This window comes from Triticum urartu, chromosome 1A (genome assembly GCF_056163025.1).
Source record: "Triticum urartu cultivar PI428250 chromosome 1A, HENAU_Tu73, whole genome shotgun sequence".
Classification (NCBI taxonomy): Eukaryota; Viridiplantae; Streptophyta; class Magnoliopsida; order Poales; family Poaceae; genus Triticum; species Triticum urartu.
The window spans coordinates 549,780,330-549,802,413 of NC_141873.1; the positions used below are offsets into that span (position 1 = coordinate 549,780,330).

General features: G+C 41.4%; 1 protein-coding gene across 2 annotated transcripts; it reads left to right on the forward strand.

Annotated features, from left to right (window-relative positions):
- Window positions 1-18,950: 18,950 nt before the first annotated feature.
- On the forward strand, window positions 18,951-21,513 carry LOC125528540 (large ribosomal subunit protein eL43z). 2 transcript variants are annotated; one of them, XM_048693002.2, is made up of 5 exons: window positions 18,951-19,101; window positions 19,948-19,987; window positions 20,083-20,171; window positions 20,913-20,995; window positions 21,090-21,513. In XM_048693002.2, exons 1-5 carry the CDS (start codon window positions 19,099-19,101, stop codon window positions 21,151-21,153), a joined length of 279 nt encoding a protein of 92 aa, XP_048548959.1. In that variant the 5' UTR covers window positions 18,951-19,098; the 3' UTR covers window positions 21,154-21,513. The 2 variants fall into 2 exon arrangements, with proteins under 2 accessions (XP_048548959.1, XP_048548954.1); XM_048692997.2 differs by lacking the exon at window positions 18,951-19,101 and having other exon boundaries at window positions 19,912-19,987.
- The last annotated feature ends 571 nt before the right edge of the window (window positions 21,514-22,084 follow it).

The window sequence follows — 22,084 nt, forward strand, 5'->3', positions numbered from 1 at the left end:
TAACCATCTTTGATTAACGAGCTAGTCAAGTAGAGGCATACTAGTGACACTAAGTTTGTCTATGTATTCACACATGTATTATGTTTCCGGTTAATACAATTCTAGCATGAATAATAAACATTTATCATGATATAAGGAAATAAATAATAACTTTATTATTGCCTCTAGGGCATATTTCCTTCAGCCACATCGGCAGATAACGTCTTAGACAGTGAGTACTCCAAATTAAATGCATCAGCCAATTTTTTGCATCAGTTTTTGGTATTGGACAACTAGGGAATAAACTGAATATACACGGGAAGTTCAAGCACTGTATATACATTTACCTCTAGTATGTCATAGTGTACAGAAACACACTTCCGTTTCTAAAGATTGGGCGGACGCATGACAACTTCAGGCGATGCTGACTAGACCTGACTAGACTAGACGTGACTTGATCTCACAGGCGTGGCTCTAACCGAACTGGCCAGACCGAGACAACCGTGAAGGAAGGGCTCATCCCATGGTGACATTTGAACACTTCTTTTAACTTTGAACATGTATCCAACGCGAATGATCACCGATGTGTACAATACTATGAGTCCGCGAGGAGTGCTCACCTATAGACTGAGAGCGCTGCGGCGTGAGGAGGGATGGACGAGGTGATGCGGAGGTTGGGACCGTGGGTGCTCGGTGGCAACATCAGTTTCTGTCTCTGCCCGTGTCGACGCCTTTGCCACAGTGTTGTTCTTAATCTTGAGGGAGACCTGACGACACACCTCAGCGGGGGTCAGCTTCTCCGCCTCCGGACCTGCACTAGATACAGCGGCTATTGCCTGAGTTGTTGCATCTTCTTCTTCGGCTGCTTCTCACCAATGTTGGTGTGAGTCTCCTCCACGGATCTGGTCACTGTCATGGAGACCATCTTAGCAACAATAGTATTACACAACAACGACAATGGCATGACGAGAACTAGATCCACTGAGCAGCCTCACACTGACGATGTCATTGTCTATGTGGGTTACTAGCAACTAAACAATATATTTCTATGTATCTAGCATGCATGTCTAGTAGATGGTTACGAAGATCATATATGTATGTGTATATGTATCTATCTATCCCAAGGAGACAAAAACAAGGACAATGAAAACTATTAATGGCATTGTTTAGTGTGATGCATTGACGCTTAATGTGATGGATGGATGTCGGGCATGAAAAAGAAAAGCATGCTTAATGTGTTGGATGAGTCCAAAAAAGTGTAACTGAGGCATAGAACTACATGTGACAAGAACTAGTAGAAAACTACAATAATACACACAACAATGATCATTACGAATGGTATAGTGAGGAGGAGGGCTTGCGTACCAGTGGAGCGAGAGCGTGGCCACCCTGAGGCTGGGACCACCGGTGCCCGATGGTGACATCAGATTTGCCGCCTCTGCCCTCACCACCTTATGGTTCATGTACCTTGGTGAGGGCCAGCTTCGGTATGGGAGAGGGAGTGTGCGCGGGCGGCTCGCGGTGGTTGTAAGAGTGCTTTCTATGACCTCGTTGAAGCAGCACTGGTGCGTCCAGCCCCGTGATACCATTGGTGCTGCAATTGCCGACGTTGGATCCCTGAAAAGTGTGCGCGGCAACGTTGTAGAGCAAGTGACTCACATGCGCAGAGGATGAGCACAACTGGCCAGCGGGGGAGGAGTGCGACCCAATGGCTTGAGCTTCTCGAGCGAGGTGCGGGCGATGCCGTCAGCGTGAGGCATAGGCGGAGAGTGTGAGGGAGTGTGTGTTGACTCGCGTGCGTGATCAGAGTGAAATGGCAGCCAAGGAGTCAAGGAGGAGGGTGCTACATGAAACATTGGTCTGATGAAAGGCTCATCTCGGTCGAGGCACTCACGGTTGCTGCTCGGGATGTCACGTCTCCCAGCCACTCCATATTGAGCCTGGCGTCAATGGACATGAACCACATGATGAGGTGGCCAAAATCCCCCTCTCGCACGATTTTGCTCTCGGCTTTCTTACTTCTTCCCATGCCGTGTTATATGTGATCAAGTTAGAAATTATTATTATTTTTGTTTTCTTTCTTCCGGTGTGTGTGTTTATTTTGTTACGAGCCGAACGATTGGAGCAGGGCCTATCTGGTACCTGACAGCGTCGTCTGATCTGTTCTTGTTGTTGGATTTTGCCAATCTTTGCCAGTTTGGTTGCCTGCACCAAATTGGCAAAATTCAGCAAAGAAGCCAGTTACTCTGTCAGGAACCTGATAGGCCTTGCTCCAATCGGCCAACTTGCTGCAAAAAATGAACGCACATCAAAGGAAAGGAAACGAAAAGGTAAATCTGGACTAATCTCAGAAAACACTACACAGGAAGAACTAAGAACACTGAGAGCAAAACCACGCTAGAGAGGGATTTTGGCTACCTCGTCATGTGATTCATGTCCATTGCCGCGAGGCTCGGTATGGAGTGGCTAGGTGACACGATGTCACGAACAACAACCGTAAGTGCCTCGACCGAGGAGGAGCCTTGCGTCGGATCATCATCTCTCATCTAGTAGCCTCCTCTTTGTCTCCTTCGCTGCTGTTTGGCAAAGCCGCGAAGCTCGTAGTTGTCGGGTGTGTCGTTCATGTGTGGCTAACTGTAGAAAATCTTTAAAGCTAAATGTAGATGAGTAACAAAAATAGAACTGTGACAGAGTGATCGCCAACTGACATGTGTGCCATGACTGCAAAGGGTTGATCCAAACGTGTATGGCACGGAGAATGTCAAAGCACAAGAGAACGTTTGCGCCATATAACAGGGAAACATGCAAGTAGAAGGAATTGTAATGACGAAGAAGGGGTTCTGGAAGCATCGACGGACGTCTAGGCGAAGACATCGTGGCAAAGCTTCTAGACATTCCGGATCCGAGGCCCTGTACCCTGAGCTTCAGGGCCCTTCTGGCGGGCTACTTATCTATTCTTACACTGGACCTCCTGGCTCGCCTGTCTACGAGAGAAAGGGAATCAAAGGCCCATGTTTCTTTCCCCATTTGTCTCTCTTATCTATCTCCCCTAGTGAGAGATTTCAATACTTGAAGACCGCTCCTCATGGAGAACAAGGACATGCACTCTTTCATGGTGAACACTCCATTAGAGTAAGAGCATCTACGGTCGGGTGCCTCAAACCGGCCTCAAATGCCCGGGCAGCCCGTACGGTCACTGGTCGGTCACAAAAACGTGACCCAGGCGGGTGCCTCAAACGGGCCTCAAACACCAGGGCTGATCTACATCCCTCATATCTAGCCCAAATATGGGGCAGATATGGGTGCGCCCGGGCGCGTCCGCCACATAGAACTGACGATGAGGTCCCACACGGAATCATGCGGAAACCTGGCGGTCCGACGGACGCTACCTCCGTCGCCGCAGTGTGAACGCTGCGTGGCGCCGCTCTGGCTCGTCGCCCGAGGTCAAATCCGGCTATTTAAACCGGCTGGCTTCCCCCAAACCTAGCCCATCCACCTTCTCCCTCTCTGCGCCGCCACCCGAGCCCGTCTGTCTCCTCTCCCCCGCTCTCCCACGCTCTCTGACATCGTCATGGTCCGGCGAAAGATCCCCACGTATGCTATGCTCACGCCAGAGTGCTGGAGGCAGATCGCGGAGGAGATCCAGGCTAGGCTGCCGCCCGCATCGCTGTCGGGCTGCCTCCGGACTCGTCGGAGCCGGAGGAGGGAAAGCTGCTGCCGACGCCGATGGAGGTGGCAGATCCGGAGGAGGACGAGGCAGAGTAGCCTACTGTGGGGTTCAACATGGAGGAGGCGGAGGCGGAGTTCGCCGTTGCCCAAGCCGCGGAGATGGTAGAGCAGTAGGCCATCCTGGAGTCCATCCAGGATGAGGCCTATGTGGAGGCCAACCGGCAGTTCCTCCGGCAGGAGTGGGCGGCGACCAACTCGCTCTTCACCGAACTCGATGCGGAGATAAAGAAGGAGGCCGAAGCGGAATTTAAGCCCTCCTTTTCTTAGGACTTAGGGAAGAACCATTTGATCTTCGTATTGCTTTCTGTTAGCTTTTAAGTGTTTATTTTGTCTCTTTTTAATATTTATTACATTTTTTGGTTTTCTCTGTTTTATAATTTTGTATGAGTTTTATCAACATTACTTTTGTATAAATGTTACAATATATCTTTGTTGCATCAATAAGAAAAGGGGTTATTACTTGTAACGATTATATTTAGATATAAAGAGAAGACACACTAGTAAAACATGTCATGTTTGTCCCGGAAATATTATGAAGTAATTCACAACTTAAGTGAATAGTATGTAGATGGACATATTCCATAGGCAACAAAATCTATATTAACAAAGTTATAAAATAGAACATACGTTGTGATCTTTTGGAGTACTTCACGAACTACACAAAAACAATTACATGATATATCATATGAATATTCTCGATAGGCATTGGAACATGGTTCATGAATCTTGAAATCTCAATTTAAAGCTTGGAATCATAATTTAAAGCCTAATAAGATGGCATTTGCCTCCTGCTATTGGATGTTGGGAGTATATGGGATGGCATGGGTGTACTCTGAAAAACTAAAATCATCTTATTTGTGTTTTCATTTCTTGAGCGAACACGTATTTTTCTAAACATGATTTATTGCAAACCAATTTTTTATGAAAGTTATGACAAACTACTTTTTTAGTGGTATATACAGACTAGATAGTTTCTTTTACCCCGCAAAAAAAAGACTAGATAGTTTTTTTAGAATTACACACTAGATACATGTGAGAGCTCCTCCCTAGGGCCTTACACCAACTCGCTACCAAGCGCTCACGCGCCCCACTCGCTTGCTCCGGCCCAATATACGGGCTGCACAATCGCACATCTCTTAGTTCAGGTCGCACGGTCGCTTGCCTCTTCATTTGTTTGGTCAATGCTTGACCGGTCAACCATTGACCATTTGACTTTTGTAAAAAAATAAATGTGAAAATTCGTAAAAAAAAGAAGTTCGTTTTCAAAAAGTTAGTTCAGAATTTGCAACAAAAAAATCACGGATATGGCAGAAATTTTAAAATATGAAAAAAGTTCATGCAAATTTGAAAAAAGTTCATGAGTTATAAAAAATATCATGAATTTGTAAAAAAAAATTAAAACAAATTCAAGAATGTAAAAAATAGTTCATGGATTTCCAGAAAAGTTCAAAAAAATTGAAAAACTGTGGATTTGAAAAAAAAATAGGATTTTGAAAAAGTTCACAAATTTGAAAAAAGTTCTTGGGGTATTGTAAAAATGTTTGTGAATTTGAAAAATCATAATTTTGAAAAATCATGAATTTGAAAAAATATTGACTCAAAAAGTTTCACGCATTTCATAAAAAAAAAGCAAACCGAACAAAACCAATCCAAATAAACCAAAAAAAAAACAGGACAGAAGTTTCACCAAAACAGGGCAGGAAGCTTATGGTAGCTTCCCAAAAACAGGAACGGGAGCCGGCGCTTTATACCTGCCGGCCCAATGCGGGGAGCAGGGTTTGACTTCAAATGGCAGTTAAAGCGCCAAATAGGGCCTCCTTTGGTTTGTAAGAATTTTGTGGGAATCTCATAGTATAGGATTTGTATAGGAAAAAAATCCTTTAGAGTCCTTTGATTTATAGAAATAAAATCCTATTCATATGGAGGAATTCTTCCTATCCTCCACATTTTATAGGAAAATAAACATTAGCCTAGACTCAATAAAAAAATTATATGATGTGAACCAAAGCATCTTCTTTAATATTCCTATTCATAGGATTTCAAATACATGTCATCTCATTTTCTGTGACTTTCCTATTCCTATAATTTTTCTACCCTATGAACCAAAGGAGGCCTAGAAGTCTGTGCACGACTATGTGTATGGCTTGTAGTGAGACGGAAGACAGCATCGTCTGAAGTAACGCCCCTAGTGACCCAGCCCAGTAGCAGGCTTGTATTTTTCTTCACTCTGTTTCATTTTCCTCCCTTTTGTCTTTTGTTTTCTTTGTTTTGCATATTTTTATAAAAAACAATCTAAAAAACAAATATTCCAGAAAAAACACCTCAAATTTTTTAAAAATGTTTGCGGAACTTTCAAAAAATGTTGATAATATTTGGAATAAAATGTTTCGACGCGTATTTGTAAAATGTTTAACACGAATTCAATAAAAATCAAAACAATGTGATTGATAAAAAAGTTAATAAGTATTTTTAAAATGGTAAATTGATAAAAATTAAATGTACAATATGTACGACAATATGTATTTACAAAAATGTTAATCATTGCTTTGGAAAAACTTAAAACGTGTATAAAAAGTGTTCACCATGTATAAGAAAAATATACAATGTATATTTAAAAAGGTAGATACGAAGACATATAATACATGAATACAATAATGTATTTCCCAAATAATTAACCATGTATCAAAATTATTTTATTTGCATAAAAAATGTAGAACGTTTATGAAAAAAAGACATAGAAGCATGTATTGAATAGAAATGTTAATCACGTACATAAAAATTGTTAAATACTTATAAAAAATGTTCCTTGATGTATAAGAAAAATGTAGATATCCATTTTCTTTTAGGTATTATAATAGTGTATTTTGCAAATGTTAAAGAGATATAGAAATATGTTCTTGATGTGCATTGTGTGCGAAAAAACTAGCTATTTGTTGAACAAAAAGGAAAAGAAAAATGACAGTGGAAGTAAACAAAAAAACAATGGGACAAAGTGAAAACTGAAGAAAACTGGTGAAAACCGAGAAAGAAAGAAAGAGAGAAGCCCGAATAAACAAAATAAAAAAAGGAGAAGGAGAACTAAAGAAAAACGTAGAAAACAAGAACCCTGTAATAAGAACGGTTGAAAACCCAAAAAGAAAAGGGAAAATGGGTATAAAAACACAAAAAGGAAACAAATAAGAGAAAACAGTGAAAACCGTTAAGGAAATACTACAGAGACGAGAAAAGAAAGAACATAACTCAATAAAACTGAAAGCAAACCATAAACATAGAAAATGGAAGAAAGTATAAAACAAATCAGCAAAATCGAAACAGTCCAGAGAGGGGTCCTATTGGGCGTGGTGCACGCTGGGAAACCAGCCAACGCGCCCAAACGCTCACCCCGCGTACTCTTTTGGGCCAGCCCATGTTTGGGGCGACAAGCCCCCAATTTATTTCATTTTCTTTTTTTTGTAACTTTTCTGTCCTCTTTTTAGTTTATTTTCCCTCTTTCAATAATTCGTGATTAGGGACATTTTAAAAGAAATTAAGAAATCACAAAAAGTGTTCAGAAAATGTTCATGATTTTGAAAAAATACAGAAAATCTTAAAATGCTCATGCATTGCAAAAAAGTTCGGGATTTATAAAAAACAAATGTTCGCATACTCAAAAAATGTTCATGATATTTAAATAATATTACTTTAATCATCAATTCCAAGAATTTTCATGCATTTCAGAAATTATTGCCAAATTGAAAAAAAATTATTAATTCAAAAAATGTTCATGAGTTCCAGAAACATTTTGAAAAAATCAAAACATGAACACGAATTCGAATAAGTTCAGAATCTACAAAATCTGTGAATTGGTAAAAAAAAGTTTATGAGATTTAAAACTGTTTACAATTAAAAAAATGTTTATGATTCTTTTCCTGCGAATTCAAAATATGTTACTGATTAAAAAAAGTTTTCACAACTATTAAGAAATTTTCACAATTTGAAAGATGTCTGTAATACTAAAAGAGAAAAGAACATAAATAATAAAAATAAAACAGATACGGACATGAAAAAAAATCATGGAAGAATGGAAAAAGGAAATAAATGAACGAATATTAAAAATGCATAAAAAACTCAAGAGAAAACATAAAATAAATAAACCATTCCTCGGAAGTTTCCAGAACCTTCCCGAAATCGGACAGATCTAGGTGGGCTGGACCAAGCATAGGTAACGAGGAGTATGCGCTGGGCCGTTATATGGCGACCTACGCGCGAAATAGGACCTATGTCCAGACATCTTATGAAGAAGACTGGACCTGTCAACGACTCGAGTAGCGACCCAGTGAACGACCCAGACAGCGACCGTGCAAGTAACTTCAGAGCAACAACCTGATTTATCGGCAAGACCAAACGTGTGGACGCCACAGGCGAAATGTAATAGGAAATGGTACGCCTGATATCTCAATTCCTGTTTGGCGCCTTAAGCTTTATTTATATTTTATTTTGTTAATATAAACGGTTTAGCCCATGTAAAAACACTAGTAGGTAGCAAACGATTCAGCCCATGTAAGGTTTTTTGTTCGTGATTTTTCTATATGTTTTTTCCTATGCAGGTTTTGCTCCGTTTTCACGTTTTTATTTGCTTTAAAAAAATAAATTTCTAGACTTTTTCCCATTCTCTGAAGTTTTTTCAAAAACCAGAACTTTTTGCCAAATTCGTCAACTTGTTTTATATGTGCGAACATTTTTTCAAATCCATGAACTTTTTTCAAATTCTGTGATTTTTTTCAAATTCATTAGAAAAATTCAAATTCATGAAATTTCTAAATTCACAAACTTTTATCAAATTTGCAAACTTTTTTCATTTCCTCGAACATTTTTCAATTTCGATGAACCTTTTTCAAATTCATGAAATTTTCTCAAATTCATTGTTGTTTTCAATGTTTCAAATAATTATTTTCCAAATTTACGCTTTCTTTCTGAAATAATCTATAATGGGTATATAATATCTGTTAATGTTGTACTAAAAGAAGGGTCAAATAACATTGTTTCCTTATTGTAGGCAACTAAGTGAGCGCGACCTAGGAGTTACTAGCTATGACCACTGTCATTCGTGTGCGGGGTTCGAATCATGCTTCTTCGAGATTAACAAGCGGAATAACTTGTTGAATAATCACGTTTACATGCGTGACCAAAAATCAGTTTGGTTTCATGCCTGGGAGGTCGACCATGGAAGCCATTTTCTTGGTACGACAACTTATGGAGAGATATAGGGAGCAAAAGAAGGACTTGCATATGGTGTTCATTGACTTGGAGAAGGCCTATGATAAGATACCGCGGAATGTCATGTGGTGGGCCTTGGAGAAACACAAAGTCCCAGCAAAGTACATTACCCTCATCAAGGACATGTACGATAATGTTGTGACAAGTGTTCGAACAAGTGATGTCGACACCGATGACTTCCCGATTAAGATAGGACTGCATCAGGGGTCAGCTTTGAGCCCTTATCTTTTTGCATTGGTGATGGATGAGGTCACAAGGGATATACAAGAAGATATCCCATGGTGTATGCTCTTTGCGGATGATGTGGTGCTAGTTGACGATAGTCGGACGGGGGTAAATAGGAAGTTAGAGTTATGGAGACAAACCTTGGAATCGAAAGGGTTTAGACTTAGTAGAACTAAAACCGAGTACATGATGTGTGATTTCTGTACTACTAGGTGTGAGGAGGAGGAGGTTAGCCTTGATGGCCAGGTGGTACCTCGGAAGGACACCTTTCGGTATTTGGGGTCAATGTTGCAGGAGGATGGGGGTATTGATGAAGATGTGAACCATCGAATCAAAGTCAGATGGATGAAGTGGCGCCAAGCTTCTGGCATTCTCTGTGACAAGAGAGTGCCATAAAAGCTAAAAGGCAAATTCTACAGGACGCGGTTCGACCCGCAATGTTGTATGGCGCGGAGTGTTGGCCAACTAAAAGGCGACATGTTCAACAGTTAGGTGTGGCGGAGATGCGTATGTTGAGATGGATGTGTGGCCACACGAGGAAGGATCGAGTCCGGAATGATGATATACGAGATAGAGTTGTGGTAGCACCAATTGAGGAGAAGCTTGTCCAACATCGTCTGAGATGGTTTGGGCATATTCAGCGCAGGCCTCCAGAAGCTCCAGTGCATAGCCGGCGGCTAAAGCGTGCGGAGAATGTCAAGAGAGGGCGGGTAGACCGAATTTGACATGGGAGGAGTCCGTTAAGAGAGACCTGAAGGATTGGAGTATCACCAAAGAGCTAGCTATGGACAAGGATGCGTGGAAGCTTGCTATCCATGTGCCAGAGCCATGAGTTGGTTGCGAGATCTTATGGGTTTCACCTCTAGCCTACCCCAACTTATTTGGAACTAAAGGCTTTGTTGTTGTTATTATTGTTGTTGTTGTTGTTGTTATTATTGTTGTTATTGTTGTTGTTGTTGTTGTTGTTATTGGGCCGGCCCACTACAAGTCCTTGTGAGCGTCACTAGTGCTAACCGGCACTAAGAGCGCCTAATAGGAGGTCTCTATGTGTGCCCACCTCTCAGTCGCAAGTAGAAGGATCAGATGAATGACCTTATTATTTATGGGTTGCAGAGTACTAATTTTTTTCATTTTTCACTCGGGGGGTGGGGTGTGATGGCCCAGATTCCTCACCGTGAAGCTTCGCCAGTGGCTGGCATCACTGAAATCAGGTGACCTTACATGATTGTTCGAAGATATGAGAAAACTTGCGTAGTGACATTCTCTATTCAATTCAACTAAATTAATTATCGATAAATAGTGAATACATGCATGCATACATTCTAGTGGAAGACCCCCCCCCCCCTCGCAGTCAAGGCCTTGTTCTTGCATGCGAACTAAACCTCCAACAGCCTAGATCCACCCAGGGATTGGATGATCCCCATCCCTTTACCCGATCCCCATCAATCCCTCAAACCACAATCCCTTCTAATCCATGCTCCAATCCTCCTGACGCCCCTTCGCCGCTGCTTCAAGAGGCGCCATGGGGAAGAGAAGAGATGAAGCGCTCCGCTAGGAGATTCCTTCCGTGGGAGTGCAGCTGCTAGTTTTTCCCTAGTGCTTTGGACAGTGATGGGCCGGGGAAACGCCCCACGTGGGGCTTAACAGAATGCCAAAAAAACAGGTGGCTAGGATTACTCCCTAGCGAGGGCGATCCTCGTGGATCCACAGGGTTTCGGCCCCATACCTTGCGTAGGTGGGCATGAACGAACAAAACCTAGGTCATGTTGAAGCAATAGCTAGCTGCAAGCCATGCATGTACGAGGTGCATGTGAATTGTCCCCTGGCTCAGCTTTTGTCACGTCATCAAATACTTCCTTTTTAGATAAGAGGAGTTTGCCCGGCTGTAGAGAACTGAAGCCCTTAAATGTTTACAAACAGAGGTCTAACAACACGAATAAAAGACAAAGACACATAAATTCAATATAAACCATTGACTATTTGACGTTTGCAAAAAAATGAAAAATTTGCAAAAAAATTGGATTGGAAAAAACATCATAAATTTGCAAAAAAAAATCATGAATATGAAGAAGAGTTTTAAAATGTGAAAAAGGTCATGAATTATGAAACAAATTGTGATTTTTTTAATCTTTTCATTTTTAAGATTAAAAAACAACCTAATTTTAAAAAATGTTTATATGAAAAAAAAAGTGTTCATGGACTTGAAAAAAGTTCGCGGGGTTCTATAAAAAAAAGTTCATCAATTTGAATTTTTTTATAAAATTGAAAATTTAATGAATTCTAAAAAAGTTTTTGGATTGAAAATTTGCGCACATTTTACAATAAAATAGAAAAAGAAAACCAAACAAATCCGGTCCAAATAAACGATAAAAACGAAAAAATAATAACCGGACAAAAGCTTCCCAAAACCGAGCTAGGAAGCTTATGGGAGCTTCTTGCTGGTACTTTATATGGGCCGGCCCATCGCGGGGAGGGGGTGTATGTTGTTTGAATTTGCCTTTAAACGGAGCTTAAAGCGCCAAATAGAGAAATCGCTATTTAAGGGGCACCCCTTGCAAATGTCACTCCCACATCCCCGGGAGTTGATATGTAGCAACCTAGAAGTTTTTTTATTTTTTCATAAATTCATTTTTTTCAAAATGTTTTATCTCTTGAACCGTGCATCCAAATCTTGAACTGTTTTAATTCGCGTCGAGATCTTCAAGACTATATCTCATGTTATTACGTTTTATAAACTTTTTCACGATAAAACCCGAAAAAAGGGTAAAAAAACCACAGCCAGAGACACCTTATTTTTCACGTTTTCCCATTTTGAGAGGCACTAGAAGCAAAACTATGCCTTCACGAGAAGCAAACCTATGCCTCTTGTGGAAGCAAAAAAACCCTGTTTTTTCTCTTTTCGAGAGGCATAGTTATGCCTCTCGTAGAACAAAAAAAAAACCTCCCATTCCAAGAGGCACATTTGCGCCTCTCGCGGAAGCAAGCATGTGCCTCCATAAGAAGCAAATCTGTGGCTCTCGTGGAAATAAAGAAACATGTTTTTCTTTTCTTTTTGAGAGGCACTGTGCCTCTCGCGATTTGCTTCTCGAAAACAAAAAAAGTGTTTTTTCGCGCAAACAATATATTCAATCTTTCCCTAAAAATCTAGGGAAAACCGGGGTAAAACCAAAAGTAAAAAAAAAACATCTAAACCTCAAAAATCAAGTACAGAAAAATAACAAAAATCCCAAGAAAGCGTCCAGCAAGTGACATGCGGCGGCTGAGAGCTCGCAGCACGCTCTTAGCCCATCAAAGGTGACCTTGTGGGGTACCTTTTAGTTTTTTTAGGGAAACCTCTTACCTAGTTGCTCCCAGATGATGGTAGATTTTTTTAGGTAGATGGTAGATTTTTTTTGAGCTAAAAGTTGACGATAGTTTTTTTTTAGAAACACCTATAACTTTATTCATACTTATAACAATTACAGATACACTAATTTGGACCTAAGATCGAAGAAAATACAAAGTAGCTCTTATGACTAAGAATTACAATGAAATCTCTTGAAAACTCCTTCATGGTATCAATCTCTGCTCAACGAAATACCTCAAAGACTTCGGTAAAGAGGTTGTAATTGAACTGAAGCAACGACATTGTCATTCTTTCACCCGCATGAACATTATCAATAATGGTTTTTAAAAGCGCTTTGAGTTGCCTATCCAAAAAATGGGAAGCCTTAATCGATGAACGTATAGATGTGCCGGTCAGTTCAAAGGATTTGTGTATAGGCCGATGAGTTTAAAAAATAGCTACAGATGGGCCAATGCAACAGGCCGGTCTACTTTCTAAGCCTGCTAGGGAAACTTGTACTGAACGAAATTTCCTTTGTCTAAAAAAATGAAATTCGGCCGGAGACCGACTGGGATTCACGATCCTCTCCTCGCGGATATATGCTTTCTCGCCATGTCCATATTTAGGGTAAATTAACTTCCATGGACCTTCTACTTGATTTTCTTTTGTAAATGTATGGCCGCGTTCATAGACCCTTCACTTGATTTATACGACTGCACCCATGGATCTTTTATGTACTTGCTTTTGATGTGTATGATAACAAACTCATCTTGTATGGCCAGTTTCCTGGTGCAAAATGCGATACAGGGCCCACCAAAGAACTCGCACAAATACAGACCAAGAAAGAAGAATTGTTCGGTCTGATTTCTGATCTCGACAGTAAGCTCCCGGCTCACTGTACCAGAGTGAACAGGCACGTCGCCATTGATCTTTCCGTGCAGGTCGAACCCAAACCCAATAACCCCAAGTGGTATGATCTCAAAAAACATACGCTCACTTATGTTTTTCTCCTTTTCTTTTTTACGTCGATTTTTCATATATTCATCTCATGTGGTCTGCAGGCGATGGTATCGACGAATGAAAAGAATGAACAATTGCCTCTTCTATGGCGGCCTTACGTGCCTTAGCTCAATGAGCGTGTACTATGGTTTCCAGGTCCCGTCACAGTAATGTCCAGAAGCATTGGTGTTAGCGATTGATTATGAAGTCGCTCTGAATGGTGTATTCGAAGCTTTGCTAGCCTTGTAATTAAGACTGAACTGTTTTGCCCTGTGATGATGTTTCCTACATGTCTCCAGTAGTAGAAGGGCGATGTGCATTCTGAATCCAAATATTGCATCCACGTAAGGAAGCGATGCATGCAGCTTCTAGCTGACCCGCAAAAGAAAAAAACTTCTAGCGGGGCAATTTTGCTACGAGGTGAAATTGCATAAGTGTTCACGGATAGTGACAAGCAACAAATGAGATATAATCTTGTTGTATGAGATTTAGGCACACTTCACCGTGGTATTTTGGTAGACTTGTTGACTAAACACAAACTTCTTGTTGAAATGAAATGTAAAACATAGTTTTCAAATAGGTGTGCCTCGGTTTATGTACAACATAGTATCATTCTACAAAACGTAAGAATTGAGTCTTTACTTGGAATAAGTCCAATAAAAGAACAAACCTATGGTTGAATGGTCAGGAGGATGGTTCTACCCCAACCCATCAGAGATCATACCTCATATTTGACATATGTTTGTCTCATAGAAGCGGAATATTCTTTCAATGAAATGCGACATTACTGTGTTTCTTAATAAAGAAATAAGTATATAAGTCCAATAAAAGATCCCCCAACCAAACTATGGCCCTGTTTGGATCCAAGAAAATCAATCAATCCACTCCGAGCACCAGAAGAATCAATTTACTATGCATGCATGAAGAAAATAAAACCGTCATCCCCTCTACCTGCATTAAGATTCCTTCTAGCTGGACAATTTTACTTTTATAGAAGAATCACCTAAGCACACAACGCAAAGTCTGGAACTCGAACGCTGGTGGGCAGCATGCACACTTGCATAGAAGCTCCGCCAATGCTCACTATCGATCTCTCTCATTGGTGTACTGTCGACCTGTTCTTAGCCACATGCAGCACTACCCTGCTGAAATTGCTAGTACATATCGAGAGGCTCAAAACATGCTAGGAAAGTACTCAATGCTCATTAAAAAATCGTTTTTAAGCATTATTGCTTATTTCTGTAGGAGGGATGCATAACTAAACGTATGCCCTCTACAACACCGGCCCATGCACAAGAAAATATTTTTTCCCTAACTTCTAAGTGCCTCGCTAAACACATTGCATTATACATGGCCAAAGTCAACCGAACAAGCGTCGATCCATTACGCTGTCCAATCATTGACTCGAACTTACTTTCCAAGCTCATGACCCACGGCATTCTCAGAGCAACTACTGCTAGAAAAAAGAACTTCCCTGACTCCTTGAGTTGACAAGTGCTAGACGTCATTGTTTTCTACGTCTCTTTTGAAGTGTTCCCGGCTTCCCGCGGAAAAAAAAGGTTTATTTCGAAGTGAGGAGCCTTACCTCTCATTTAAAAAAACCATGATAAGCATTTTTATTTCTGGGAAAAAGGAAATAAAAATAAAAAATAGGGAAATCTTTCCCTAATAATAATAAACCAGCGATTGTTTTTGGTCGTCCGTCCATTGCGTTTTGTAGAAAAAACCCTCCCTTTCTGAGAAAAATAAACCCGCAGTCTTATTTTAAGTGTGTTCCTGACAACATAACGTTTCGTTTTTTTGCAAAAAAAACCCTGCAACCACCGGCCACCTCCGCCACTTATCCATTGCCTGCCTCCACCGAGCCGCTGCTGCGGAGCTCCATTCCCAGCAGCCGAGCTCCCCTGTGCTCGTCGGCCAGAAGCCGCGGTGAGGCACTCGTGGCCAGCAGCCGCGATGAGGCGCTCGCCATCCGGCAGCCATGGCGCCGCTGCAGAGTTAATGAGCTATCTTCCCTCTTCCTCGCGTCGGCTCGAGGTGGGTGGAGCAGATCGGCGCCCATGACCTCCACCACGGCTCCGTCAACGCGCTCCACTGCCTGCTTGCTGGCACCGGCCTCCGCCTGCCCCTGCACATGGATGCTGTCGAGTTCACGGCAAGGAGCCATTGCACCGCTGCAGAGCTATCTTCCCTCTTCCTCTTGTGCAAAATAGTCCCACCTCGCCCTCTTCCATTAAATCCTCCCAATTTAAATATGCTTTTATGTTTTCTCCGTATCAAGGAGTCGTAGCCAAGGGTGTGAGAGCTAAAGCGTGCAAGGAGTAAGGAAGGGAATGAATTGAGTGACTATGGCAAAGAAATAAGGACGGAAATTAACCAAGGAAGGGAAGGAATTGAGGGACTGAAGGAAATCTTCATCATCTTCTAAATCAAAGGAAGGAAGGAGGAACAATGAAATCTCTAACAAAAAAAGGAAGGAAAGCCTCTCATTGAGAGAAAACACCGTTCAAATCTGGCAGAGAAAATAAAGGAAGGAAAGCCTCTCATTGGGATGTACATAGCAAAAATTAGCAACTGAGAATGCACAATCAAAAAAAAGAGGAACCAGGATTCATGAGCATGCACAAAGGAGAAACACATCATGGAAGTTGGATTCAGTAATAAAACACAGCGTACCTCTCTAATTTGTTCCATATAATCAGCAAAACAAACTTTTTTTTCCTGTGTAACAACAGGTTACCACCAAGATATCTTCCCGGCTACATCCTTTCTCCTGCCCATCTACTACATTGTCGATGTTGCCCCCTAGATCACATGAGAATAAATCAGGATTGATAGAAAATTGCTCTCTCTGTGGATCAGCATGCATCCACTGTGTTCTTGAGCATGGAAGCAGCTCCTGGCACTTCATCATGCATAGGTACGTTTTTGCGCCTTGAATCTACAAATTTTAGACCCTCTTATCATACAGAGGAGATAAGATTAAAACAAACAAAGAGTTTAATCTATGACATGCAAATTATAGAAATAGCTCTGGGAATGATGACCATGGGCGTGCAAATTAATCCTTCAGAATTACATTATAATTCTGGGAGTGATGATCGCGGGCGTGCCACACAAGTGGCCATGCGCATCAGCAAAATCAGTTTCAAACATGCCTCATGTAAACATATAGCAAGGAGCGGCCTCATGTTTCGAACATGCCGTATGTATATGCATGTGCTTTAGTGCTTCATTATAGTACACGATTTCTTCAGGTTTTGTACAGTAGTTCCAAGGGGAGGCAATAATCAATTATAGTTAAGGTGATTTTCCACAAGGTACATTTTTCCAAGAAAAAGTTGCATTTTTATTTTACTGATTATCTAAGATTTATATATTCTCAGCTATATTCCAAGTTACGTGTTTTGTTTTGTCATCTCAGCATTTTTTACCTTTTTTTTTGTCGTCTCAGCATTTTATACTAACGGCTGACACCGAGGTGAAGCCTCTGAATTTGTTTTAACAGTTTGTATGTATTATATAAGAAGCATTACAATGATATAATAGTATTCTGTGTAAAATGCAGTTGTATTACCATCCATGCTTGTCGTCTAATAAATGAGTGCTTGTAAAGGTACAGCTGGTTTGATACTCATTGTTCATTGTTCTAAGGTATGTCTCAGTTTTAGAATGGTAGCCTGTAGAAAATATAATTGTGTATTCAGTTTCAAAGTATAGTTTTGCATGATTTTCAAAATTTCTATGAATTCAAACTGTTAACTGGTAGTTTTATACTCAAATAAAGATATATATGAATACAAATTAGTTGCTGGTTATTCCTCCATGATTTAGTTTTCCAGTTCAATGTAGTCTTGCGCTCGTGTGATTGAAAACTAAGAATGGAAAAGTGAAGCTGCACGTCAAACTACACTACGTGCATATGTGCATACACTTTGCCCCTCCTCTGTTTCTATCACTTTGAGTTGCAGAAAAGGGAAATTACAGGCAGATGAAATAGCGTATGGGGGTAGCACTAGAAATAGCATATGGGGGTAGCATTAACCTTTGCCTCTGAGCTTGCATCGAGTTCCAAACTTGAAATGAGTCTACATGAGCCCCTGTTGTATCTCGAGGTACCCGCTAACCGCCCCGCGCGCGATGTTGTTCGGCAGGGAACAACAGCATGGAGCAGCTGCCACAACTTAGGCACGCCGGACGCAAACGGTGCTACACAGCATAGCTCTCGCCCTGCCGCCGGCGACGGCGGCGGCCTCGGACGGCAGACCGCATCTCACCTTGTGTGAATTGTCTCTGAGCTCGAACTGAGGAGAACATAGGCAAGGGAGCAGCTGCCACAGTTTAGTCCCGGGATTGGACGCGCCGGATGCGGGCCTTGCTACCGCAACGCGTCCCTACTTGCCGCCGGCGTCGGCGAGGGCCCCGGACAGTGGTCTGCATCTCACGGTCTCACCTTGTGGCCTTGTGGGAAACGCCTCATGGAGCTGGAACTGAGGCAGTTAGAAGAGTCCAGGAGATAAGTTAAGGGAAATAAGTAAAACAAAATAGCACTGTTTCAGTGATGGGGCTGATCAGAACACGTGTTGGTCGCCAAATGCCACACATGCATAAAAGAGGACATGCACGCCGCATTTACCGCATGAATTGGCTAAAATGAAACTGTGTGCTGATTGCCTCTAATTAAATAGATTTATGTGTTGGCTTATGAAAATTAGCTGGAGAGGGGCACGCATGCATTTATTTGGGCAATTTCGGATCTTCTTCCAGTCCTTGCAATGTGGGGCAAGATATTTGGGGACACAATGCATACCTTTTTTATTAACTTTGTGTGCATGCCCTTTTTAATTAACTTTGTTTATTAATTATTCTGGCGCACTTTAATTAGGAATCTGATAATGTCCGTCGGGTACGAACAAATGACAAATCAAACATTTTTATGGCGAATTTAGTGACCTGAGGGTGATAATTTTAGTTAGCAAGCATGCTAACTTCATGTTTCAATTTATTTTTGACAGAGAATTGCCGTGTGTGTCTAACTTGCCATCCTTGTGTCATGAATTGCTATCGAAAATGTTCGATGTGCCATGTGCTCATACCTGACATCAGGTACTTATCATTCATGTTAATTTATTCATGCATTGTGCTATCGAAAGTATGGTATAGAAATCATACCAAAAGTATTGTATCTATAGTATGGTTCTTAATTCATCGAGGCGTCTGCCTCCCTGCGGCATGATAGATGTTTTGATGAGCAGGTCAATTATTACTCCCGTTGCAACGCACGGGCATATGTCCTAGTAACAATAATAATTGAATTTTGGTGTTTCTTAACTCTCATGTGGCCCATAGTCTAGTTGGGCTACACCTCACTTTTTTTTAGTGGTTACACCTAGCTTTATGGGCTAAGTAGGATTGATAAGCCTTAGCCCAGCCCACCGGCGCAGCAACGAGGCCCATCCGTGTTCCCACACGTATAAGACCTAGCACGCCGCCTCCATTCCGAGACCTCTCGCCCGCGCCGCCGCCTCCCTGCCCTCTTTGCCGCCGCCGCCCGTTGCCGCGGACGCCTCCTCCTCGCCGGCGAGATGGTACGCTCTCCCCTCACTGTTACCTATGGCGGCTCTGATCCGTGCTCCTCCGTATGTCGTGTTTCAGCCTTCGTGCCTGCCTGTGGGGTGTAGGAAGCATCTAGGTTTGCGATTGTCTGAGTGGCTTGCACACGGGGATCTATGAATAAGGATTCGAAATTACTAGTCTTTCTCGTGGTTTTGGTCTGCTTCGCTGAGAAATCATCCTTGAAGCCGTAGCATCTGTCAGATCTAGAGTAAACTTGCCGGCGGCTTTATTTTTCATCTGGTGTTGCTTGGTAAGATTTGCGGCTTGCCCAATTATACTGTATTATGAAGTGGTCAAAGAGGATGTTAAGGTGTTCCTATAGTTAGATTTTCCACTTCTGGGACCGGTTTTACTAATATGATATGCTCAGTGGTGGACTAATTGCCATAAAATGGAAGTATGAAACTTTGATGCTATCCTTGGTTTGTTATAGTTATCTATTAGCATGGATGCAACTCTTACCGTTTGCTCCAAGATTTACCACTAGAAATCTGAGCTTCAGCCTTCATTTTTCCAAAGCTCGATTGGTTAGCATGAGGCCTTGGGCAGCACTAGTTATTTCCTCACTGTTGTGTTCATTCTATGACATACATTGCTAATTTGCTATGATCTACATCGTGCTTGTCATACAACTGATAATATTATCCTGATGTTTTATGTATGACTGGTCATACATTGCTGTTGCCTGTATCAACTCCATATGTGAAATTTATAAATTATTTTCTGATGCTGCTTCTGTAGATAGTAAATCATTTTGCTGTTTTGCTATACTTGTGGAAAAATGTTTTAATTTCTTAATGTTTCTGATGTATGTGCAGACGAAGCGCACCAAGAAGGCTGGAATCGTTGGCAAATATGGTAAAAACATTGCGGCTGCCCAGATCATTGTTCAACAACCTCATGAATGTGTAACTATTGTACTCACGTGTCCTTGTTATTTCAATGTTGTGTAGGTACCAGGTACGGTGCCAGTCTTCGTAAGCAGATCAAGAAGATGGAGGTCTCCCAGCACTCCAAGTACTTCTGTGAGTTCTGTGGCAAGGTAAATCTTTCGATGGTTTTATTGATTACTTGCGTTGTGTTCAGAATGGTTAAGTGTCTGCTGGTGGTTCAACTGAGCATCTATGTTGTATGACAAGTGTTTTTGGCATTTGGCTAGATTGAAATTAGCACATATCTTTTTGTGAGTAAAAAATGCAGCATAATTGTATAGGTTATGTGCTCTTGTTTTGCATGATGATGGTTTAGAGGATAACTACTTGGTTCTAATATGCTGAATTGCTGGTTGGCAAAACATAAAGAATTTATATTGTAGGCTGTTGTAACCCTTTGTATTGTCATGAGTTGTTTGAGTTTAATGCCTGCTGCGTCTTTTAACCACTGGCCTTCTAGATAGGGAACAATGAACAACGGCTTTTGATTGTTTTGTATGATGAACGTTTATAACTCTCAAATGATTTAGTTTAATATTACCCACTTGCTGATTGGCAGAATATGAAGAATTGTTATTGCAGGCTGTTGCAGTCCTTTCTATTGTCATTGGACATGCATATGGATTTTGTAACCCTGTTAAGTTTAATGCTTATTGCTTCTTTTAACACTTGTAGACCTCTAGATATGGAACAGCGTCCACCAGCTCTTTATTCTAGTCACTTTACACATTTCCAGCCCTATGGAAATGATGATAGCATCGATAACTCATAGATAGGTCAATAGTGATAACATGTTAGTCTCCTCGCTTGATTCAATGTTTCTTTTATCTTAACACGTTCTTGATTCACAGTTTGCCGTGAAGAGGAAAGCAGTCGGAATCTGGGGATGCAAGGACTGCGGGAAGGTTAAGGCCGGTGGTGCCTATACCATGAAGTACGTGCTGATGCCAATTACACACTGTATATTTCCAAATAGCTCATTGTCCTGCTCTACCATATGTGCTCATCTTGTTGTTCTGCATTTCCAGCACTGCCAGTGCGGTCACTGTCAGGAGCACGATCCGTCGCCTGAGGGAGCAGACTGAAGCTTGATCGCGGTCGATCTGACCAAGGAGCCTTTGGATTTTGTAGTTCAGACGAGACTCGTGCAACGCTATGTAGCCTAAATTGACAACATACAATGTTATTTATCGGCTTGTTGGGTTCTGAAAGTATCCGGCTACGCTAAAATGTGTATCTCGTTTATCGTGCTTAGTTGATCGTCTGAAGGTACTCTTTGTGTGTGTCGTTGGTTCTTGAATCTTGATGCTATTGTCATCTGTTATTAGAAGAACTAGCAGGGCAGCCTGTGCATCTGTGCGTCTATTTGCATATACTTTAGCTGTTGTTCATATAGACTGGAAATGTTTTGAACAGAAAATTTACTTGACTTGACTGTCGGGATTGCACTCATGTATCTTTGCTTTATTGTTCATGTTAATTACGTAGCTTAATCACATTGCAATTTGCTTTTGCCATAATATTTTCTTAATGTCATGAAGTTCCTGGAGGGAAAGTTAGTGCTTGTCCAATCCTGCTGAAGTATACAAATTGTCTTCGTGTCATTAAATACCCTGGGCCATTACTCTTATATAAACTCCCAGATGTCACATTCGCATTGCTTCTGGGACTGTTATGAAGGTCATCGTTGCTTCTGATGCAATTGCCCAGTTTGGACAATTGCTTGTGTATCACTAATTTAGCTAGTCTGAATCTTTGATCAAGAGATACTTTGCTGGTGGGGATAAGGTTAGGAGAAAGATCTTTGATTTTTAAATATAAGCCCCATGACCCAGACTTGTTTATCTGCTGGCGTTTCGCCCTTTTTGGAAAGGAGTATCATGAGCTACTAAAGCAGTTAAATTAGGTTACCCGGCTAAATTAGGAGGACTAGTGGGTTGGCCCTACATATATATTCTTGCAAATGAACACATTGTTACTCATGTTCATGTTCCTACTGTTTGGAAATGAACTGTTCCTCCTA

What these genes read in the sequence shown, in the direction of transcription:
- LOC125528540 (XM_048692997.2), top strand. Translation starts at nt 19,927, where the DNA reads ATGTTTCTGATGTATGTGCAGACGAAGCGCACCAAGAAGGCTGGAATC. An exon ending in TGGAATCGTTGGCAAATATG is followed by an intron (nt 19,988 to 20,082) that starts GTAAAAACATTG and finishes AATGTTGTGTAG; the next exon opens with GTACCAGGTACGGTGCCAGT. An exon ending in TCTGTGAGTTCTGTGGCAAG is followed by an intron (nt 20,172 to 20,912) that starts GTAAATCTTTCG and finishes CTTGATTCACAG; the next exon opens with TTTGCCGTGAAGAGGAAAGC.